This window comes from Dermochelys coriacea, chromosome 3 (assembly GCF_009764565.3).
Source record: "Dermochelys coriacea isolate rDerCor1 chromosome 3, rDerCor1.pri.v4, whole genome shotgun sequence".
Lineage (NCBI taxonomy): Eukaryota > Metazoa > Chordata > Testudines > Dermochelyidae > Dermochelys > Dermochelys coriacea.
In genome coordinates, this window is record NC_050070.1 from 14,597,742 (window position 1) to 14,623,273 (window position 25,532).

The window sequence follows — 25,532 nt, forward strand, 5'->3', positions numbered from 1 at the left end:
TTCTGAAAGCTCAAGGGATTCTACAAGTAGAATCATAAAAGGGTAGAAATGTAGGGCTGGGATCTTAAGAAGTCATCAGGTCCAGCCCCCTGCTCTGTGGCAGGACCCAGTGAACCGAGACCACCCCTGAAAAGTGTTTATCTAACCTGCTATTAACAACCATCAGTGGCAGGGATTCCACAACCTACCTTGGAAGCTTATTTCAAAGTTTAATTATCCTTGTAGTTAGAAAGTTTTTTCTAATGTCTAACTTAAATCTTCCTTGCTGCAGATTAAATCCATTGCTTCTTCTTCAGTGGACATGGAGAAAAAGTCACCACTATCCTCTTTAAGCAGCCCTTAACATATTTGAAGACTGTTATTAGTTCCCCCCTGGAGTCTTCTTTTCTCAAGATAGAGATGCCCAGTTTTTTAGATATTTCCTCATAGGTCAGGTTTTCTAAACCATTTGTCAGTTTTGTTGCTCTCCTCTGGACTCTCTCCAGTTTGTCAACATCTCTCCCAAAGTGTGGTGCCTAGAATTGGACGCAGTACTCCTGCTGAGGCCTCACCGATGATGAGTAGAGGGGGACAGTTACCTCCAATGTCTTACATATGACACTCCTGTTAATACACCCCAGAAAGATAAGAGCCTTTTTTGCAGCTGCGTCATATTGTTGATTCATATTCAGTTTGTGATCCACTGTAATGCTGAGAATGTTTCCAGCAGTACGACCACTTAGCCAGTTATTCCCCATTTTGTAGTTGTGCATTTGATTTTTCCTTCCTAAGTGAAGTATTTGCATTTGTCTTTATGAATTTCATCTTATTGAATTCAAACTAATTCTCCAATTTGTCAGTCATTTTGAATTCTAATCCTATCCTTCAAAGAGCTTTCAAGCCTTCCCAGCTTGGTGTCATCTGCAAATTTTGTAAGCATACGCTCCACTTCATTATACAAGACATACATGAAAATATTGACTAGTACCAGACTCAGGACTAAACCCTGCAGGATCCCACTCAATATGTCTACCAGTTTGAAATCAAACCATTGAAAGATCATACTCAAAGAGTAATTATCAACCAGTTGTGCACCCACCTTATAGTCATTTTTTCTAGACCACATTTCCTAGTTTGCTTAAGAGAATGTCGCGTGGGACTCAAAAGCTTTGCTAAAAATGGAGATAAATTTGTGCTGTTCAGAAACAACTCTGTCATTTGCAGTTTGTACCTAAACCTGTGACTCATCGTATTTTTTTAAAAAATGGGACTATTTATTTTGCAAACCACAGTTTGTCCATTTTAGCTTCCTGCCCATTTAATCCTACCTAGGCATTATTGCCCCTTGGCACTGACATGTAGAACATCAATAGGAGCTTCTCTCTACCATGGACTCTCTCATTGGAGCTATTGTCCAGAAACTGTGTTGCATGATCCCTGCCTTTAGGATATAGACCAAATTTTTCAAATGTTGATGACCTAAAATTAGGCAAATACATCCATATTTAGACATCGAAATAAATGGCCTGATTTTCAGAACCCAATTGAATTGAAGGACCCAATCCTGGTCCTTACTAAAACCCCATTTAATTTATTTAAAATTACTGTTGTGAAAGGAAATAAACAGGAGAAATTGGGGCAGAGGGAAAGAGTTTTTATTCCAGAAGTATGAGATTTGTAAACAACAGAAAAGAAAGAAACAGGTGGAACTTGAAGTGGAATGAATTTGTTGCTGATACAGACAGGAAATAGCACACTCAAATATATGGGTATGTAGAGATATATTTTTATCTGAGTTTTCTTTGCAATGTGTTTTCTATTTATGAAGTGTATCTAGATTTGCATCTGTTTCCAGAACTTGCTGCTAACAGTTAATAATGATGCCAAAACATACTTTAGTTCCAGCTTGAGACCAAATGATATTCATTCATTTTTGATTACTAATTTAGCATCTGATATGAATTAAGGATATTTTCCATAAGTGCCAGGCCTTTTCTGAAGAGCTAATTAAAATGATATGAACTTAAACCGGAATAAGGTCTCATAGTCTGAACATTTCTGTAATGATTATTCTTACCAGCCTCTACTGGCTTTTGGAAATAGAATGATAACTACTTGTAGGGACAATAAAGCAGCCAGAGTCCAGAAATTTAAATGGCCTTATCCTGCAACCCTTAGTTATGAGAGTAGTATCACTCAAGTCAATGAACTACTCACGCGATGGCTCTAGGATTGGACCCTCTTATCTTTTGAATATAGGCACATGTCCATTTCTGTGTCTTCTTAGTGACTGACACACGATAGGCCTGATCCTGTGCAGAACTGAGCTACACTAAGCAACACTTCCTTCCATTAAAATCAGCGGAACAAGGAGGATGCTCAGCACCACGGGAGAGGCAGACAGCACTTTGTAAGATGGGAGCTGTTATTATTTGTGCATCCATAGTTACTGGGCTTGAGGGCACTCACATCTGTGATAAGGAAGAGTAATTCCCTCCAGTGCAGGAATCACAAGATGAAATCCTCTGGCCTGCGTTACACAGAAGGTCGGACTAGATGATCATCAAAGTCTCTTCTTGGCCTTAGAATCTATGGGCCCTGCATCTTGTTTAATCATTTACATCAGCTTGCACTGGTAGAAATGATTCCACAAGGTGCAGGGCAGTGGAGATGAAGTGAGCTGTAGCTCACGAAAGCTTATGCTCTAATAAATTTGTTAGTCTCTAAGGTGCCACAAGTACTCCTTTTCTTTTTTGCGAATACAGACTAACACGGCTGCTACTCTGAAACCAGTCCTCTGAATGTATGAGTATGCTTGATGCTGTGCAGAATATGCTGAAAACAACGCTCGTGTCTACAAAAGCTTTACACTCTAAAGGGCACAACTCTGCAACCCTGGCTCACATGCAGTAATGCCAGCTCAATAGACCATATCCTCTCTTGGTGTAAACAGGTGCAACTCCATTGACTTTCAGTGCTATTTTACCCATTGACACCAGTGCAAAATTTGGCCTATTATGAAGGTTGTTGAGCTGGAGCCTAACAAACTATCCCAACACCCTTTGGAGGTGGGTGGGCTAGTATTTTTTATCCCCATTTCACAGATGGGGCAAGTGAAGAACCATAGAGACTAGACACTCTTCCACACCTGATTCAGAGTAGAACTTTTCAGCTGAAAAGCAAAACTGGAAAGGTGTTGGCTGTTCACTGAGAGCTTAAAAAGAATGACTGATATTTGTGATAGAAATGGAAGATAAGAGCTGAGACAATGATTCACACATCCTCTGGCAGTAAAAATGACAGAATCTAGTCAGAGAGGAAGATAGGAGGGTACAGATGGAGGAGAACACCCAAAACTGCATTTTATAAAGCAAGAGTAATAGGAGAGACACATTTTACACAGAGAAATTAGGCTATTATGCCTAATAATATAGGCTACATGCCTAATAATATAGGTTTTAGGGCTGACACAAAAGGAAGAGCCAGGAGGAAGATAAAAGCAGGTGATGGCCTTTTGTTGGTCACTTGTGACTAGATCCACTCTACAGTGGATGCAGAATTTTTAAATTCTGCAGACATTCTGGTAACTACTAAATGCAAAATTATTAGCATATTTGAAAAGTGAGGGGTTTTGGTGGCAATGGATTCTAGGGAGCAAATTGCAACTGAGACCAGATTAATATTTGGAGCCTTTACGTTTATTACTGCAGAGACTGAGGCACAGGAGAGAGGTATGTGAAAGAACCAGTTTCTGTAGTGGGTCTTAGGGATAGAATAGAAACTATAGAGAAAATTAAGATTAGGGTTAAAATCAGATTAGAGAGCTGAATTCAACAATTTAATTTGCCAAAAGGCAAGAGCAGAGCTGTGCAAAACCATTCTACTCAGACCTCAGTACCTGGATTCAGCCACACTTCATCTCACACCCTCCCAGTGTTTCATCAGAACTGGTTTGGGGGTGTATGCAAACTGTCCACTGGAGCTTTGGGGGAAATTATTTTTCTCTACTTGGCTGCTTGTAGATTTTTTTCAAGCTGCTGTTCAAAGTGTAATTCAAGTTTGAGCTGTATTCCATTGGGATGCATCACATGGTGGAAGTCACATGCCATTTCTCTGTCCGTAATTGTCTATGCCTATCTGATGAGATCAGGAAGGTCAGCTGAACAGGAATTATTTTCATCTGATTTAGCAGTAAGAGGCTATATTTCTTGTCCATCTGAAAAACTCCATTGAGAAAATATTTTCACCCAATCCTAGCCCTATGTCTTACAGGTGGTAGGCTAATACAGTAATTACCTTCTGAAATTCCTATGGGAATGATTATGTTTTTATACTTATCCTGACCTAAGTATCACTCACTTTTACAAAGGGAAACTTATTTGTTTCACTGATATTAGAGTTGTCTTGTTACATCAGACTGAGGAGGAGGAATATTATTCCTGGTCAGAGCCACATTCTCCTGCACTTTTTGCACTATGTTTGGCCATTCCTTTTGAAAAACAGTCACAGTCAGCAAGACCTTCATAATTCAGGGTAAGGGGACATCACGAGAAAGCAAAAAGAAAAGAATTCTCTAGTTTGGGACTGCTTGGGCAAAAACAAAAATGCACAGTGTCAGCACAAAAGTTGTGATAGAAGACATCTACGCTGCCAGACAAACTGTGGAAATAGAGGATGATTTCATCTATGGAGACAGTAAATTGTCATCAGATGGGTGCAGCCAACCAGGCATCCAAAGAAGAGTCGGTTTAGCAGCCTCTGCCATGAAGGACCTGCTTAGGGTCTGGAGCAAAAAGAAGGTGAAATTATATACGAAAGTACAGATTTATCAAACACTCTTATACGGCTCTGAAACATGGACGTTGCTTAAACAAGACATAAAGAGGCTGGAGGCATTTTGTATGCATTGCCTGTGGTGACTACTGGGCATAAAGTGGTTTGATTTTATCAGTATTAGGAATGTATTGTTGAGAACTGGCCTTGAGAGGACTGAAGTCATCATTGGTCACTACTGGTTGACCCTTTTTGGTCATATAACCCACCTTGGAGATGAAGTCCCTGCACATCAAGCCCTGAAGATTGGATGTGCTCATACATGATTAACTTGGGTGCATCAGGTCAGTAACAATCCTGTGGAGCTTTTAAACACCTGGCATAAAGCCAGACAACGTGACCATGGACATTCAGCACTACGGACTCTCGCTATCTAAGCATACTGTTGTTGGGGTCCAACCCACTCCTACAGCCTTTGAGTATAGAGCCCAGCCTCTCCAAAGCATCCTCCCTCAATCTCTCAAACACCACATGTATAGCCATTGGTGCCAGGGGGAGAGGTAGCAGAGCTGAAGTTAACCCCTTGCTCACTGGGGAGTAGGTAATGCCCCTGCCACACAACGAAGTTCCCCTTCAGAAGCAGAGACGTCATTTGCACCAAACCATTTCTGCAGTGTTTTAAAGGGGCTGTAGCTGCACACAGAGGCAGCAGCTGCAGGGTGTGCTTTAGTTCATCAACATTGTCCACCTTCCAGGCAGGCACTTCCACCTGCAAGCCTCATGGTATGTTTGCTCAAAACTTTCTTTAATTGATCAAGCTCAACTGGGACCAAGCAGAAATCAGGGTGCCCCATGTCAGGGCTGAAGGCTGGAGTCCACATCCCTGCAGGAAAAGCGGACGCTGTTGCCAATTGCAGAGTGTAAGATGCTTTGTCAGGTACTGAGACTGATGATGCTGAAATGGCAGCCATTGCTGAGGATGATGGGGAGGGGGAATGCCATGTTAAGATATCCCAGTGATGAGATGGATGGGTGAGGGGGATGAACTAGGGGATAGCCAAACTGATGCAAAGAGTCTACAAGATCTTTGAGACTAGGAAGAGGAAGCACAGTCTGATCCTTCACACTGTGGTGGCTATAGATGTGGAGCTCCCACCTTAATATCCTAACTGGACTGTGGCATACTTGAAATACTCCTCCTTTCCGTACAGCGTATTGGCACTGGCAGTAGAGGGGCCACCAGAAGCTGATTCTCCTCTCAAGAGTACTTATGTTGAAGTCAGTGGACTAACACTTGTCTTTAAACAGGGCACAGTACTTAAGAGAGAGTTATGTGGAAGGCCCCTCTCTTGCTTGTCTTTGCCAATTGGCATCACATGCTTGTTACTGGAGGAGGTGCAACATGGAATGTCAATATCGGCATCTGCACCAACAGTGTCTCTCTCAGTTGGCAAGGGACTAAAGAAAGGGGTCACAGTCTGGGAAGTTGTTAATGACGCCACATGAACAATTTGCACTGTATGTCATTGATGGGTTAGCTGGGATATCACTCTCCAACACCTAGGCACCTCTGCTTTATGGTGTCATGTTCCAAACAAGCATCATATTTAATACAAAAAACACCTCTTAACATCTGGACCTGGGGCGGCAGAACGTTGTGAAGAGTGTGGGTGGAGGGAAACCACCTCGTGTAAATTCATGTTGTAAGGCCAAGTGCCTATGTTGTTCTGAAAACAGAGCAACATCAGCTCCAGCAATGTCCTCAGGAAAAAGTAGCGTATGGGACCTACGAGGCTCTTGGGAGATGATAGTATGATGCACTGAGAAACACATGGCCCAGCCCAGGGCTCTTTTAATTCCATGCCTGATGAAATTCTGGCATATGCTGCCTTGTTTAGTTGTGGAAGCAGAGGGCTTCCAAGAGCTGACATTGATTACAGCTTTGCATTTGCAAGTTCCCAGTTGCATTTTCTTTTTCTTGACAAAGGATTTCCCAGAGCAGTACACTCTGCCTGGACCAGCTGTGGAGGTACACACACTGGTTTGCCTTACCAGAGACATGGGGCTTAACGATCAAAGCAATGATTATGTTATAGAGTGGCTGCTAAGCCATTTTTGGAATTGTCATCCAACCACTTACCATTGCCATATTGTGGCCACTTCTTATTTGTATTGTGGTAGCACCTAGGAACCACATCATAGACCAGGACCCATCATGCTTGGTGCTGTACAAACATGAGTGGGGTGAGGGTGGGGGTCACAGGCAAAGGCTCTGCCCCAGAGAGCTTACAATCTAAATGCAAGACAAGATGGATACACGGTGGGTGAGGTAATATCTTTTGTTGTACCAATTTCTGCTTGTGTAAGAGACAAGCTTTTGAGCTTACACAGAGCTCATCTTCAGTTCTGGGAAATTTAGAGTGTCACAGCTCAATACAAGGTGGAATAGATTGTTTAGTTAGGATGCTCTGAGTAAGTTTCCCAGAGCTGAAGAAGAGCTCTGTGTAAGTTCAAAAGCTGGTGTCTCTCACCAACCAAACTTGGTCCAATAAAAGCTATTGCCTTACCCACCTTTTCTCTCTCATGTTTTGGGACCAACGTGGCTACAACAACACTGCATACAAAGATGGATACAAACAGACAGATGGGGGAACACAAGGAGACTATGAGGCAGTATCAGTCAGCATGATAAACAGCACGCCAGCAGCCTCACCGTTGTCAAGTTTTTGCAAGTGTCACGACAAAGGAGAGTTTGAAGGAGGACAGTGACAGAGCTCTGTGGATGTTTACATCTTCCCAAGAGTGAGGGGAAACACGGGAGAAAGCACAGAGTGCTTGTTTGAAAAATGTAACAAGTAGACAATGGAAGCTGGTGACATAGGCCGATTGTAGGTGGGAGTCAAGATTTCAGCAGTGAAAAAGAGACAATAAGGAGGGTGAGGGTGAGGGTGGGCTATGAAGGGCCCGGAAAGAAGACAAGCAGCTTATGTTTGAGGCGATGGAGAAAGGGGCCACTCAGTGCTGGTAGTCTTCTGAGCAAAATTCAGGGGGGCAGCAGCCTAGCAGGCTGATTGACTAACACTTCTCTTTCTTCTTGATTCATGATGTTATATGGCGTGGTTCAGCTGCACAATGGCAGCTTTCTCCATGTATCCTGCTTCATTATTGTTAAAATATATCCATATTACAGAAGCACCTAGAGATTTCAACTGAGATCAGGCTGCATTTTGCTAGGCTTTTCACAAACATCTAATAAGAGCCCTGAAGAGCTTACAATCTAACTAAACCCAGAAAGTAGCAGAATTATCAGCCTCCCAGTTCTACAGATGGGACACTGAGGTGCCGAGAGACCAAATGACTAGCCCAAAGTCACACAAGGAGTCTGTGACAGAACAGAGTATTGAATCCATACTTTCTGAGTCAAGGGCCGGAGCCTTTACTCCCAGAACATCCTTTCTCTCATACTTCAGATGTGATATCTCCCTGTGCACTGCTACCCTCAGCTGTTTTTATGCGGCAGAACAGCTGGTATATTCAGATGTTGCTTTTTGCACAAAGATCATTTTCACCTGGGCAAATGGGAGTGGCCCCCATGACTCCCATAGTACACATGTTCCTACATAAAAAAATCACTTTATTCTCTGAAACATCTGTGATATCCTGCTGTGGAAAAGGCTATATTTTGCAGCTCAAGTGTGAATTTCTTAACATGGTGAGATCTTAGTGTTTCCAGAACTGAGGCCAAGTCACTGCACATGATGAGGTTGGGGAATCCCACTGGAACTGCCACATTTGCTAGACCTTACAGAGTGATAACAGCACAGTCTAGTGCAGTGAGCAGAGGACTGGGAGCCAGGATCTCCAGATCCACTGCCACGATGCATGTGCTTAATGATCATTTTTATATATAGGTGGTAACTTTCAGCTGAGTACTGTACAAACATTAATTTTGCCTCAAACCCTCTTTCCTTCCTGTCAGGTAGGTTTATCTCATCTGCCATTGGCAGCACTTCGGCTTGGAGAGATTAAGGCCAAAATTTTCAAGTGTGGATGCTTACAGTCAAGTATGTATAATCCATATACAGGCACCTAAACTGCTGGTCTGATTTTCAGAGGTTCTGACTCCCATTCATGGCACCCAGATTTGAAAACAGTGACCCAAGTGATTTGCCCAAGGCCACCCAGTGAGTCAGTGGCAAGAGCTAATATCAGAACCCAGGCTTCTGACTCCCAGTTGTAGACTGTACTTAGCCCACTAACTTAAACCATTTTGCCTTCCACCCAACTCACCTTCTTAGGGCCACTTTCCTGCTTTCTTGATGTGTGAAATTGGAATAACAACCCTCACCTATGTCACAAGGAAGCTCCGTGGATTAATTTGTTTATATCTGTACATCTCTTTGAAAATGTAAAGAACTAAGGGCTCGTTTAATGAAGCTGTGTATCTGAAGTCCTTCGTCAGCTGTGAAAATCCCCACCTAGCTCAGAAGCATTAATATTTGGTGCAGCTTGACGGAGCAGAAAGTAGCACTGTACTAAGACAGCAAACATCCTGCCCTGTATTATAGATCTGCTGCATTTGGTGCATCTAGGAGGACCCTCAACCCAACAGGCAAAACCCAGACAGAGTGAAAGATGCTTAGGTGGAAGGGTTGAGTAGTACTAGCGATAGAGTTTCCTTTGGCTTTTGTCTAGCTGAAAGGGGGCAACCCTGGCCAGCCATTACAGAGCTGCCAAGACAATAGATACATACAGTAGATTAAGAAGTCTACGAAGTATACTTATTTAAAACAAAACCTTGCCTCAAAAGAAAGACAATTCCCAGACATAAGCTTTGTTAAAATGGAGGTCAGGTTTAAATGTATCAGTAATGTATATAGGGTTAGGAGGAGGAAACCATTCTGGAATGCTGTAGTTTAAAAAAAAAAATTCGGGAAACCATGAATGTCAAAGCTAAGATTCAGGGTTTAAAAAAAAAAAAGGAGAATGCATTAAAAGTGCTTGAAAAGCAATGAGTGTTTTAGGAATACAGCTGAATGATAGGAACTGGAGCTGCTGACCATGAATTGGGAGTCGAAACAATTTTCACAGTGTACAAGGGTTTCATAATGCTGAATAGCCCCACAACAGCCATAAGAGGCAGGCGAGGGGTTGTGGACATTTGACAGAGGTGAATATAGAGCAGAAGACTAAAATCTCCATGAGAAGGAAATAGAAGATTAATCAGCCTCTAGGACACAGCTTACACAAAATGACAAAGGGACCATGAGCTAGGACTCAGAATCTAGAACTGGTAGTTAGGGAAATAGTCTATTGACTAGGATAAGGTGTCAGAGGCCCAAGGAGCACAAGAGATCTGCTGACATAGAATCTGCAATGAGATGATCAAAGAAAGTGAGATTTAGAGGCAGCAGAAACACGAGATAGGAATTGTTGAAAGACTCATCGAGAGCACTAGAGACCTGTGATGTGGATCCTGGCAGGTTGGGAGGACCCACAGAGGAATCCCGGGGGAGCAGGAGAAGGCAACTCTTCCTTCCCTCCTTTTAAACATATCTTTTAAAAGGGTTTTTTGTCTTCATTTTGATTCATGCTAAAAGGCAACCTGCAATTTTTATGGGTGAAAAGGAGGGCAGAGAAAACTCTAGGTACCACTAAATTCTACGAGTCAGCAGTGTGCCCTTGTTGCCAAGAAGGCTAATGGCATATTGGGCTGCATTAGTAGGAGCATTGCCAGCAGATCGAGAAAAGTGATTATTCCCCTCTATCCATCATCCAGTTCTGGGCCCCCCATTACAGAAAGGATGTGGACAAATTGGAGAGAGTCCAGCTGAGGGCAACGAAAATGATTAGGGGTCTAGGACACATGACTTATGAGGAGAGGCTGAGGGAACTGGGCTTATTTAGTCTGCAGATGAGAAGAGTGAAGGGGGATTTGATAGCAGCCTTCAACTACCTGAAGGGGGGTTCCAAAGAGGATGGAGCTAGGCTGTTCTCAGTGGTGGCAGATGACAGAACAAGGAGCAGTGGTCTCAAGTTGCAGTGGGGGAGGTCTAGGTTGAATATTAGGAAACACTAGGAGGGTGGTGAAGCACTGGACTGGGTTACCTAGGGAGGTGGTGGAATCTCCATCCTTACAGGTTTTTAAGGCCCGGCTTGACAAGCCCTGGTTGGGATGATTTAATTGGGGTGATCCTGCTTTGAGCCGGGGGTTGGATTAGATGACCTCCTGAGGTCTCTTCCAACCCAATGATTCTATGATTCTAATTAAGATCCATCTGTACTGGGCTCCAAAATGAGCTAAGAAACTGGGTTTAAATATGATCCCAGGCCAACTTGTTCCTAGTTTGGCCCAGCCAGTGTAGATGTGCCAAACTGGGTTGGAAAAGTGTTTAATAAAAGGCCTCTAGCCACAGACCCACATTAAGCCATGACTACTTGGTGACATACTACACGGCAAGCTAGGGTGTGAATGTACAGCACACAAGCTCATCACACAGTAACATCCCATGTGCTACAGTACATTGAAAGTCCCAGAGTGCAGCTTAGCCTACCACTTCTTGAAAGCACAGTAAGCTAAGCTGCACTCTGGGACTTTCAGTGTGCTATAAGCAGCATTCAGCTCAGACATTGCTGCACAGCAAGCTGGTACACTATAGATTCACACCATATCTTCCTGCACAGTAACTCACTGTGTAGACGAGCTTTTAGAAACCGAGTTTAAACTCAGTGCCTTAGGTCTGTTCCTGACCACGTTCTGAATTTCTTAGCCCCTTTCTGTTGTGCATATGAAGTGGAGAAGTTTGGTTTAAGACCGCTTTAGCTCTATCTCTGAGAGCAGTTGAAGGCAACAGAAGATAATATGGATTGATCACTGTTATCTTTCACATCTAAAATGTACTTTATATATTGTGAGTGAACGTGAAAGTTTATCTTAAGCAGAGTTCTCCCCATGCTCTCTGTTTCCCACATTTTGTTCAATTCAATCTGCTGAAAAGTTTTTCTAAGATATTGGCTTGGTTTTACCTCTGGTCTTTCTACCTCTAGCACCTTCCATGAGAAGATCTCAAAGCATTTCACAAACATTAATTAATTAAACTTTGTCAGGCAGGTAACATACTAGAAAGCCATTTGATAGGTGGCAAAACGTAGGCAGAGAAATTAAGTGATTTGCTGAATGTCACACATCAGGTCAGTGCCAGAGTCAGAAAATAACTCTGCTGTAAGAACTGTGTTGCATTTCCTCTCTATAAGCAGTTGCAGCGATTGGATGAGAAGAGAATGCTCTCAAAACCTCCCTCTCTCCTCACTTGCAGTCATCCTGAACAATATTTCCATGACACGCCCATCTCCAACTGGTCTGGGAAGGAGACATTCCAAGGCCTCTTGATATCGGGCCAATTCAGCTAATGTTTTCTTAGAGAATAAAGATTCAGCCCAGTAATGGTGTAGTAACTAAGTACCATGCAGGCTAAAAACCCAGTCCCCTTCTTCCTCATCACTGACCCCTGGGAGGATAAAAGCCAAATGCAAAGGCTCCCCTGAGGAGCAGGAAAAACTATTTTGAGGCTTTCTCTATATTTAGAGTTGAAACTGGTTAAAACTTTAAATCAGTTTAAAAACTAAATCTCATTAAACTGGTGCAAAACCATGCATGGATGCTTTTCATCCAATTTAAATTTGGCTTATCATGGTTTAGCCGAATTCAGCAAGGAATAGAGTTCAGGTTTGTATCAAATGAAGAATATCCGTTCCTGGATTTGCATCAGTTTAACTAAATTGGTTGAACAATCACACCTTTCATTGCAGCGGGGCACCTTTGAATACAGACACAGGATAATATTTTCAAAAGTGACTTAGGCACTTTGGAGCATACACACACTTTGGTATGTTGGTTGGGGTGTGACTTTTTACGAATACAGTTATATGGGTACAATCCCTAGTATAGACATGCTTATATCGACATAAAGGTGCTTTATACTGCTAGAGGTTCTTTCCCTTCCCATACTGGAATAATCTATATCGTAATAAACCCATTTATACTGCTATAACTGCATCCACACGTGGGAAGGTTGTATTGCTTTAATTATATTGATATAGATAAAATTAACCGTACTGATATAGTTAAAGTGGTACAACTTTTGTGTGTAGACAAGACATAAGTCTCATGGAATGACAGTGGAACGTAGGCTCCTAAGGCCCAGATTCTCAAAGATAATTTAAGCTCCCTTTAGGAGTTAGGTGCCTAACTACCTTTGAAGATCTGGGCATAAGTGTCTAAGACCAGTTTGAAAATCGAGGTTCCTAAGTCACTTTGGCACTTTTGAAAATTTTACCCAAAGCCTGCTGCCAATAACAAGATGGTTTGGGCATCACTTAGGAAAATCACTGTATGTTCACCATCATCAAGGTAAGGGGGAAAAATTCACTTGGCTCCCTCTGCTTTGTCAGGAGTGTTTTCTTTCCATTCTTTGAGCTACAGCAGTGTATTTTGCCCTGCATGAGATGGCCTGACCTAAGATAGTTCTATCATTTTCAATGAAATTCAGAAGCAATCCGCACGTTAAACTCTCCACTCAACACAGGAGTTGCAACTCCTGCTTCTACAGCTTCAGTCTTGTTGTCTTCTGCATAGATCTGTCTCTGAAAACAAGGAGTTGCTTTCAGACCAACTTAGTACAGAATTAGGTGTGTCTGTTTACATTCAGGAGACAGAGAACTTCATATCAGGGGGAAAGAAAAAAACAAGGGCATTGGAAATGAAAAGAGATGGAGGTTGAAAATGTCGGTTTAAGAGACAAAGATTATTTCAGGACTACAACAGTATATTTTTGTTTGTTTACATTAGACATGAAGTCCTTTTATATATGTGTGGAACAAGGAGGTACCTTTTCTACCCTTTTGTACTATGTTGTTTAGCTGGAATAAGAATGAGAAAGTTGTACTGAGTTGGGAGTTTAAATTTTTGCCAAAAGCTTAATTTGTAGGGTTTGATTTTTCCCTAAAAAAACCCAAAATGCTTTAAGAACAAGGCCCTCAGTAACCAAAATCTGTTTGTTTTTGTTTAAATCACTTAGCAGAGAAATCATCTCTTGTCCATTGTTAAAAGGGAGGTTTAAATCAAAGGAAAATTCTACATATTCTAAAATATACAGACAGCTCTTTGAAAACAAAGCCAAACAAAACTTTAAGAGAGACCTTTTCCTTGATGCAGAAGTTTTGAGTTAGTTTACTGTGCCGAACTCTAGTGGAAAGAACAGTCTGAAAAATAAATCTCAGATCTAGTTTTGGAGGTGGAAGTTGAGAAGAGCATTGTATTAATGGAGTATGAGACTCTTTCAGAGTTTCCAGGCTAAGTCTTAGCAGCAGCAGCAGTAGAAACAAGCTTTAAAATTCATTGTGATTTTATTTTCCAATTTCACTTTTGGAGATCTAAGCAAGCTCCAACCTGGCTACCTGAGATCTTGAGTCTCTCATTCTTATCTTGGGTGATCCTTTGTTTCACAAGTCGTCTTACTGAAAACACAGGGACTGTCTATGGAATAAGTTACTACTCAGGGAGCATACATAAGAATGGCCATATGGGTCAGACCAAAGGTCCATCCAGCCCAGTATCCTGTCTGCCGACAGTGGCCAGTGCCAGGTGCCCCAGAGGGAGTGAACCTAACAGGCAATGACCAAGTGATCTCTCTCCTGCCATCCATCTCCACCCTCTGACAAACAGAGGCTAGGGACACCATTCCTTACCCATCATGGCTAATAGCCATTAATTGACTTAGCCTCCATGAATTTATCCAGTTCTCTTTTAAACCCTGTTATAGTCCTAGCCTTCACAACCTCCTCAGGCAAGGAGTTCCACAGGTTGACTGTGCGCTGTGTGAAGAACTTCCTTTTATTTGTTTAAACCTGCTGCCCATTAATTTCATTTGGTGACCCCTAGTTCTTATATTATGGGAACAAGGAAATAACTTTTCCTTATTCACTTTCTCCACACCATTCATGATTTTATATTCCTCTATCATATCCCCCCTTAGTCTCCTCTTTTCCAAGCTGAAAAGTCCTAGCCTCTTTAATCTCTCCTCATATGGAACTCGTTCCAAACCCCTAATCATTTTAGTTGCCCTTTTCTGAACCTTTTCTAATGCCAGTATATCTTTTTTGAAATGAGGGGACCACCTCTGTATGCAGTATTCAATGGATTTATGTAAGGGCCATAAGATATTCTCCGTCTTATTCTCTATCCCTTTTTTAATGATTCCTAACATCCTGTTCGCTTTTTTGACTGCCGCTGAACACTGCCTGGACGTCTTCAGGGAACTATCCATGATGACTCCAAGATCTTTCTCCTGATTAGTTGTAGCTAAATTAGCCCCCATCATATTGTATGTATAGATGGGATTATTTTTTCCAATGTGCACTACTTTACATTTATCCACATTAAATTTTATTTGCCATTTTGTTGCCCAATCACAGAGTAAAGGTGGCATGATCTGATCCAAATTAAGGGCTATTGCCAAATTCCAATCATATTTTTGCTAGTGAAAAAAATGTAAAGAAGCTTTAATAAAAGATGTCCTCAACATCTCTTCTGTTCTTGTTTTAAATGTTCTATTCAGTGAGTGCATGATTCTCCCATGTTCCCTACATCCTCGGCCATCCAATTATTTGACTTAATACTCAGATTGGGATGTGGGTTGCTGCTCTGTTTTTCCACTGGTAATTCTGCCTCCTAGTCCTTACTATGCTGTTGGCTTAACTGCAGTGCAGCCTCCAGATCAGTGTTTGGGGTCCATAATAAGTGGTTCATTACCAAGTTAGATCCAGAACTCCTCCTCCATTCCTCATCACATGTAACTTTCAGCAAAGCAAGCTCAGGTCTGTTCCTGAACTTTAAGTCTCCTGCCACTGGAGCACATTATGCTGATACACACCTCCAGCCTGACACTAGTGTGCAATACCTGCCAGCTCATAAATCCTGCTTTCTGTATGACCCAGTTGCAACCAATATGGGCCTAAGGCAAACATAAGGATGTCCCATCTGAATGCAGCTTTTCTGGAGAGATTTACTTAACCGACCATTTATCATTTAACTACAATTCTGAAAACTCTTTAATTGACCACACGTTATCAAACCAGAGGCAGCCTCCCGACTCCATACACACACTTCGCCCACCCCTCACCTCCACAATGTTTTTAGCAACACTTCAGAAAGACCTAATTAAGCCCCGCAAACCAATGCCATGACAGAAATAGTTCCTTTTGATTGATAAGAACATCAGTAAAAAGGCTATATTGAGGAGGGGTAGGTTTTCCTTTTCTTTTTTTTTTCTTTTTTTTTTGTGGCTTCAGGTTCTGGTAGCCATAAGTCATTAGTGGTTTTTAATTTTTTTCTGAAACTGAAATAAGGGCTGAAAGGGTGGATTTGTCTTTTTTCTTTTTTTTTTTTTGGCTAATCTGGGGCATGCCGCCACATCTGAAGCCACTTGGCTCATTATGGATTTCATGGAAACTGATTCCCTGAAAGTGTTTCCATGTGTGTGTTCCCAATACATCCCATCCTCTTCTAAATGGGAGTACAAACTCGCGCACGAGCTGGAAATGGCTTCAGGATGTGACAGAAAAGTCATATGACTGCAATGGCACTGTGTGTGGCCTTTTCTAAAAGACACCATGTCTTGTGTGTTGGCTTCCGTCCTACAGTAGATCCAGTTTCAAAGAGTCTCTTCCTTCCCGGTTTCTTAAAAGTTCTTAATCAAGAACCAGCAAGGAATCCTCTGTCTTTCTTTCCACAAAAGGGAAGTGTATTATTTGAACAGGATACTAACAGAAAATTTGGCAGGGGAGAAAAAAAGAGGGGGTTTAAAGGTTGAAGTTACAGTGAAATGCCAAGGTTTACTTTCCCCCTTGCACAGCATAGTTTCTTTGCCTCTGCTTGAGGATCAGATGGAATTTGAGAGTTGCTAGCATGCAGTGGAAAAGTACAATTCATGACAACATGGGAAACAAATATTTATATTGGATTGTTAAGGCACATTTGTCTGCAATAATAATAATAATAGTAATAATAATCTAGACTCCTAACCCCGATTGTATATTATCTTCCCATTCATGGGAGTTGCACAGAATTATTATACAGAGACTCTCTATTACTGTACATTAAAGATCTCAGCCTTGTGGCTTCACTTTCCTGGTGTATACAGCTCTGTTTAGATTGCTATCCAAGAAATCCTCAAACGTTCCCTGTAGTGCATTGTAGCTGGGGCTGGTGAAAAACAGCAGCAACTAAAATTCCAGTGGTAAAACTTTTGGGAAACTGAACAGGGTGTGCATGTTTCATGTGTGAGTGACATCACAAAGTATTAGCCCTTTTTTTTTTTTGCACAGCATTGTAGATTTGCCTGACTTCTTGTGATATTTCCAAGAAGTATTATGTATGTTCTGCTTCCATCATACTGCACCGATTGCATACATTAATAGATAGGTACAAGTAGTGATGAGCACTTGTATAAGTACTTAGTTTCAAGAGGGTTTGATGTTCTTCTGCACTTCCTGCCTTCAACTGCTGTGAGTGTTGCTGTGCACAGTTAACAGTTGGTGCATTTCACAGCAGAAGCTGATGTACTATGTGCAGTGATGTTATTATAAATGGTGGTAGAAGTCCTTTAAATGACAGACTCCATGTTACAGATATACAAGATCACATCATCCAGTGCAAAAATAGTGGGGAATAGTTATTTGTGGAGGTATATTATATAAAAAAGACTAACAAATAACATTTTGATGCATAAAAGTGTCAAGGCTTTTAAATTCTGTTGTCTCAGCAGCCAGCTCTGTCCCAACATGAGAGAAGGTTGAAATTTCTAACAAGTCGAGCTGGCTGAGAATGAATTACTCTCATCCCCAAAATATAACTAGTTCCTTCTCTCCACCATGATCACACAGGGCCAACATGTGGATTGTGGGAAAGATTACCAAGATGGAATAGTGAAAACTAGAGAAGACATCAAGGAGCCTAATCAAGCAAGTTGAATGGGCAGCATTTGATGGCAGATGAAATTCACTCTTGACAAATGCAAGTGTAAACTACATTTACACAGTGGGCACACTGTCCCCTTCTAGGGGCTGGGCCTGTTTAGAAAGGTTTAGGAGTCTGCTATAACCTTTGCACCAAGGTACTTTGGGTCTGTAGCTCAGGCGGTAGACACTCACACTTTTAGAACCAGTGATCCCTGTTTTGATCCCTGCTGTCAACTGTCCGGCCGGGGTGCTGTGCTGTACAAGGCATTTCTACTCATTCAAGTTGCTGGGTTCTAAATTAACTAACCACCCAGGAAAAAGTCCTTATCCATCATAGAATCTCAGGAGGTCATCTAGTCCAACCCCCTTGCTCAAAGCAGGACCAATCCCCAAGTTTTGGCCCAATCCCTAATGGCCCCCTCCAGGATTGATCTCACAATCCTGGCTTTAGCAGGCCAATGCTCAAACCACTGAGCTATCCCTCCCCCCTGTGAAGTGAGTGGGGTAATGATAGAGCCTACGCTGGATTAAATGGGAAAGTGAAAAGAGACACCACCTTACCTGCTAAGCAACCTGACAGATATGCCTGGGAATCACTCTCCTTTGTTGTATATTTGGTACTTTGACGGTTGATATTAGATGAACCAAAATGCTTGGGGGCGACACAAAAAATTCAAGGAAAACATCTATCTAAGCTATCTATCTAACTAAAGAATAGATGGTATTTTAATGTGCCACTCACCATGCCTAAGCACCAAAACACACAAGTCAGTGTTTAAAAAAAAAAAGTGAAATATCATCAAAATTCACATGTAAATAGAGGAAGTGCAAAGCCAGGAAGACACTATGCAATGGAACAGCTGTGAAGGAGTAAAAATGTTCAGTTGAGTTTTGTTAGACTCTTGTGCTCAATAATATTACAGTTTAAATGGTCCCACCTAGGCTTTGAAGTTTATACCCCGTTGAGGCAAATGGGGGAGCAGTTCACACCTCTTCTGATGCTATTGTTTGTCTGGATACAAAGTTTTAGTGTATAAAAGTATTTAAAAATGCAATTTGAAAATATTTAACACAAATTAAGTAAAATATATATTTATTTTTTGAATGCCCCCAAACAACAAGGAGGTATTCGGCACAGTTTGTTTAAATTAAGCTTTTCATGCGCCCAGGATAACTACAGTGTAATCCTAAGGAGTTTTACCCTAACACCCCAATCTTGTAATCCCACTTGTGTGGAAGGAACCTTTTGCATTTCAGTGGAACTGCATGCCAGTTCACTTGTGGGGATCTGATTTCAGAATTGGGGCTGTTTTAAATAAGATACAACAAGTGAGTAACAAACAGAGGGCCTGCAGAAAGGAGGACAAAACTAGTTTGGTTTTGTTAGGATATCAATAAAACGAGATATTTAATGAAATCAGTAGTCCATGCAGGACACCTTCCTAACCATTATCAGTGAGCAATTTACCGTGGGCATCTCTGCAGAAGTGTGTTTTAAGAAGGGCAGGGTGGTAACCTTAGATTTTAGTTCCATACATAGGGAACAACATGGAAGACACAATGATGGTAACCCCAAAGCCAGAGCTTGATCCCACTCCCATTGACTTTAATGGGATTTGGCTCAAACCCCAAGTGAGTTCCATGTGATTTGGGGTTTTTTAATGAAAGTTGTGTACAGCTCTCATTAGTATTGTTATTAAAATATTTTCAGCTCACCTATAACAAGGCAGCTACTCATCGGTGTACACTATCTCCATATTGGAGAAGGCTAAAAATGTCATTTAAAAAAAATCTCTGGTTCCATAGAAGATGGATTCTCAATTTGGGGGTTTCAAACAGGTTTCAGCATGTCACAACAACCTTTTCTTTCTTTATGACTAGATGGAAAGGGGAACCCCAAAACTTTACTTTGTTGTCAATTGGGCATCACAGTATAGAAGAGGATGGAACACAGCAAAAAAAATTGTGGGAAGCATCTTTCCCTAATTCACTTTTTTTTTTTAAATGATGTTCCTGATCTTCTTCTGCCCTTGCTCAGAATAAATAGTTTTGTGACAGCATAGCTTGCTGTGAAATCCTTAATTAAAAATGTACTTGGTTGGTGATAGAAAGTAATAGCTATACAGACTTTGAAGTATTTTAAAAAACAAAATCCCAGACCTCACAGAATGTTACTTTCATAAAGTAAAAATGATGAGGATCATTTGTGTGAGTAATGACACTAATAATAATTACTGGCAATTTGCATTTCTCGAGCACTATGCATCTATGAAGTGCTTTACAAACGTAGACCTAGGATTTTGTAAGAATTAGCACAAGCGGTAGGAAATTATTATTCTCCCTTCAAAATGGAGAATTTGAGGCACTGAGAAAAAACAAAATGATGATGATAATTATTTCCATAGCACCAAAAGTCCCCAATCTAGCAAACATTCACACATATGCTCAGCTGTATGCATGCAAGTAGTCACATTGAGCTCAGGCAGAAAGTTAAGCTTATGTGTAAACCTGTGTAGGATGAGAGCCTAAGCATGTATGCCAATTAATAGACATAAAAGGAGGCAGCCTGTGCCACATGGAAATTACAGTCTCAGGCAGAGACGACCCGTGCCTGCTGATAGTGTGTGTATATTGGGGGGGAGGGAGGAGTAGAGTGAGAGCAGTCCATGTGAGCATGCTCAGTACAAGCGAGGCCACAAATCTGGGGTAAGGGGGGCATATGACCCCGCAGTCCCCCCTCCTCCACGCATCGCCTCAGGCTCCAGTCCAGCAGTTGGATCCACAGTGCCACCCCTTGTGCCTGTATGCAGCCTCCTTGAAGTCAAGGGTCTACCTGTAGGAATCCAACTGCAGCGTCAGGGTCTGGTTCTATAAATACTATCAGATGCAGTAGAAGAAAAATTGAAATGAAAAGTGATGAAAGTAAAATAAAATGATACAGTAATGCAAAAGTGTGTTTGCGGAAAAAGTCAGATATAAATTGCACACAAAAAAAACCCCTGTATTAAAAAAAATTAAGAGGGCAAAGTCAAGCATTCGAAAGTTAGGAAATGCCAGATTAAGGCTGCCTGTGCAACCTTAATTCGGCCCGCTTGTGTGTATGCATTATGATACATTCTTTAATTACATGTTCACACAACTATTTTTTCCCACAGGACCACGGCCTCATTCAGTGCCCAAGATGGACATTGCTCACGGAATGAGCAATTTATTTCCCTCATTGTTCAGTGGTGGCCCCAAGCCTTATTTACTGCACACTGTTTAAACTCTGCTCTGAAGACACCATTATTAATTTCCTCATGAGGCTTTATTTGGTGCTCCTCATTGCAGCATCTGAGTGCTTCACAAACATTAACAAATTGCAGGGGGTGGTGTTATCCTCATTTTACAATTGGGGAACTGAGGCACAAAAAAATTAAGGTCAGAAGTATCCACTAATTTTGAGTGCCAAATCTGACATATCCAGGGAGCTGATTTTTCAGAGTACTTAACATTATATAGCATTTTATTTGTTCAAAGCACAGCTCCCATTGACTTCAGTTGCACCTGACAGTGCTCAGCACTTCTGAAAATCAGACCCCAGAGTATCAAGTCAGGCACCCAGAAAAGAGGAGTACATAACTAGTGACTTCCCCTGAGAAGTCTGGTTGAAATGATATGCCCAGCATCACACTGGAACTCTGGCAGAAAAAAGGATAGAATTCAGTTCTCCAGGACAGCATACAGCTGCCTTAACCACAAGACTATTCTTTCTCTTCTGCTTCATTCACCACACACCTTCCAATGTCTGTAACAAATGAGACTAGGGTCCTATAGACAACCTCCTTCACTATGCAGCCCTGATTCATCTGCAGAGCAGGTCCATTTTGTGCACCGAATGAGGCAAGATCCTGGGGGGGGGGGGGGAAATAGTATGTGATCATGTAGTCAAGTACTGTATCATAAAGCACAGGCACAAGGGGTCCAAGTTAAGATTGTACCAGCAACCTTAATTCTCATGTATCCTGACTTTTGAGTGCTTGATTTAATAATGCTCTTTTAGCATAGTTTTTGTGTTCAAGTTCCTAGGTTTTTAAAAAGGTAAACTGAAAATCAAATAGAAATTCAATCATGTGACATCATATTGACAGCCATGTGGGTCCTCAGCAAGGTTGGAACTTATAGATACGCCACACAGACCTGCCACTTGTCCTAGTGGAGTAACTGACGGCAATACTATGTTGTTGTCCTCTATGTAGACCACCACTAAAGGAATATGGGACATTTTGCCAGTGGGTTTCACAGATATTTGCTGCGAGTGGAGGAATGGTGATATTGGGTTCCATTCTAGGCTCTTGAGGGAGTGTGCTCTAGTGGACAATTACCCCCCAAGCATGACATCCTCTCTGTCCCTTCCAGTCTGTCCTGGACCCAGCCCTACTCCCCATAGGGCTAAACAATTATTTTCTGCTTGCCTCATTCTCAGAAACAACACAACTGTTTTGGCTGAAATAATAATAATAAATAACAACAATAATAATAAATACAAAAAATTCAGCCCAAAAGGTTAAAAATTTGGCAAAGTTATAAACAACTGATAATTGGATCTTATAATGGGAAGAGTCCGGGAACTGTAATAATAGGTGTGCTACCACCCCTACCTATAATAAGCTAAACTGCACAAGTAAATCGTAGACATTAGGGAAGAAAAAAGCTATAACAGATCAATTAGTCCCACGTCCCTATCTATTCAGGATAGAATAACTACTGCAATCTTTAAACAGTGCAAGGCATAACACGAAGCCTAAAAGCTGTGAATGCACCATTTAGGTAAATATAATTAATTAAACTAGTCCCTAGTGATAGTTATAAGTATGCCAAGCTGAGGTTCCTTGGGTCTGTCTGTTCAATTGTTTTGTAATATAGCATAGAATAGACAAACACCATTGTATTTACTTCTACATTTTTTTAATGATTACACACTGCACTGGATTGTTAAAAATCCCTTCCACGGCAGACATATGCAATAGGTTTAGGGAATGTTTCTTCGGTAATGTCCAAATAACAAAAAATGACTAAGCACATTCCAGCAAATTGCAATGTTCGTAAGTTATAAAATTATCCCATAATCCTTTTAAAGTTCACATCAGCTTGCTGTAACCAGAAGGAGTTAATATACCCAAGTACATTACAGTCTATAATAATTGGAAGTGATTGGCCAAAGTGCTGAAACCAGGCGGAAATTTGTTGCATTATTCTCTGTAAACTACAAGCAGAGCTCATTAATTGAAAAATGAATGTCAACTGGCATTAGCTGGCATGCGTAAACTGAAATGGAGAAATGACCATGGCACATGCTGTGCTGTAAACAATATATCAGTGAAACTGCAACAGGTTAAAAAAAAAAAAAAGCTCATGCAAAACCAATCCTAGACTGTTATTGGCAAACTCCCAAGTCTAGGGTTTTTAATGAGGCTTCTGCATCAAAATAAGTGAAACCACATGGAATTTTAATTGTTCTTATTTTAAATACAAAACACAAGAGCAGTATGGTCTGCAGGAAAGAAAGTACGTACTAACCTACTGCTTTAGTGCAGAGATTGACATTTTAACATTACTTCATTTCTGTTCTAAATTTATATCTCACGGCTGATTTGTATGCCAAACGACATTTGTGCAGAACTTACCTAGTAAATTTAAGTACCGTTCACCTAAACTCTCCGAGGTGTAAACCCTTTGGGTAAAGAGGTAAACTCTGATTTGATTTTTCATGTTGTTAATTAAGCTCCATAAAATGATCATATCATAGAAGACAGAAATGGCATTGAAGACGCCAATTTCCATTTCTGTCTTTGCAACCAGCAGCAAAGGAAATACTGTTTTCACTAAACAAGTGTAGCTTAGGCAAAGCTTTCAGCTCTGAAATAGGCTTCAGGTTGCATGTGTCACTCATATGAAAAGTGACACTTTGTGAGACCAGGAGGCCTCCAATTCAAACTACTTTCACCAGTGTTATATCAGAAAAATCAATGTAAATCTTTAATTGTCAATTGGGATGTGTGTAGGGGGCGGTATTTCAAGAGACATGCTTTACTGCGCTTTCAAATTATTATACTATAAACCATCATCATTACTTATGTGCATGGCACTTCATAGCAGAAATACAAATAAAGATAGATTCCATGCCCAGAAGGGCTTACCATCTAAGATCCCAATCCTGCAAACAGTTATGCACATGCTTAAATTTACACACAAAGTGGTTGCAGGATCAGGGCCTAAGTTAAAACTAAAGCAGCAGAAGTAGATAAGACAAGGAGGGAAGAGGGAGGGGCCTACAGCAAAGTGAGGTCAATAAAATGGCATGGGCATATGGGAGGCTAGAGTATGAGTCACCAGGGTTACAGGTTTCAAAAGATGTGATATCAATGGTTCGATGCAATGAAAGTTAGAGTTTCCAAGTAAGCTTGAAAAAGTGGGTTTTGAGAAGAAAAACAAGGCACAGCTGACATTTGTTTTCCAATTCAGAACTCCCTTCAACCCAGCACTTTTCTGATCAACCCTGAAAATAATATGCTCGCACAAGGGCAGTACAGAAATGTTGGTAAAGAAACACATTGCAACTTAATCCAAAAAGTTAAAGATGTGGCTAAAAGGGAATTTGGCAAATTGGGCAAGTGACCGAATTGCAAGTAGGAGCCGTACAGACATAACCCTCGTTGTGATAAGAAGAAATTACATTTATTCAGTGTTTACTTAAACAGGATTCTGTGCTTTATAAGCAACAGTGAAAAAACATCAAAAGCATCTTGGACTTTATAACAAGAATTGTAATTATTGCAAAGAACCAAATATAAATACTTAATGTACAAATTCCACATCTACCTTTGAATGTAACTTGCACCAGTGTAAATTAGGAGCAATTTAGTTCAAGTCAGTAGAGTTACACTAATGTGAGAGAATCATAAGCACTAACAGATTCAGACTCAGTATCTCAAGCAGCTGGAGAAACTGTACAATAACCTTACATTTCCCGATATGTATCAGACCTTTTCACAGTATAAAAGGAGCAACATGATAGCGTTCCAAAACAACAGCTTTGTTTCTGGGTGGTATGGCCTCTGGCTGCTGTTTGTAGTTAAGAACCAAAGAATTTGCATGCAGTGACACAGTGTTTGCTATAAAAGTACAGTAGAACCTCAGAGTTACAAACACCTCGGGAATGGAGGTTGTTTGTAACTTTGAGCAAAATGCTATGGTTGTTTTCAAAAGTTCACAACTGAACATTGACTTAATACAGTTTTGAAACTTTACTATGCAGAAGAAAAATGCTGCTTTTAACCATCTTAATTTAAATGAAACAAGCACCGGAACAGTTTCCTTACCTTGTCAATTTTTTTAAAAAACTTTCCCTTTCAGATGAGGTGTGTGGTTGACTGGTCAGTTCGTAACACTGAGGTTCTACTGTACAAGCTATATTACATTCAATAGTGCTGGAGTTTAGTGGGCTGGTAAATGGATATGGAGTCATTCACTTCTAGGTCACTGATTCAACTCCAGATCAGGTGGTAGTAATCATATAATGATCACTCCTAGAAATGGCCCCACACTGGAACTTTAAATCTAGCTCTCTCTGAATTTCTGAAGATGTTGGATTAGAATCCCTCACTCTCAATCAGACCTTGTGATTTTACCCTACGCCTAATCCGGTTCTGAACATTGCCTTTCGGCACATTTCTAATCACCACCTAGCAGCATTTTGACTGGCTTATGTAAAATGAGTTAGT

General features: G+C 41.0%; 1 protein-coding gene across 5 annotated transcripts in view; it reads left to right on the forward strand.

Annotated features, from left to right (window-relative positions):
* Window positions 1–25,532, forward strand: part of RUNX2 (RUNX family transcription factor 2) — a 211,331-nt gene that overhangs the window by 163,862 nt on the left and 21,937 nt on the right. The window contains exon 6 of one of the 5 annotated variants that reach the window (XM_043510131.1): window positions 2,745–2,770. The exons of the other annotated variants lie outside the window; for them this stretch is intronic. Within the exon in view, the coding sequence (XP_043366066.1) occupies window positions 2,745–2,749 (5 nt within the window). The 3' untranslated portion in view covers window positions 2,750–2,770. Of the gene's footprint in view, window positions 1–2,744; window positions 2,771–25,532 lie in introns of those variants that run through there. 5 annotated transcript variants of the gene reach the window in all.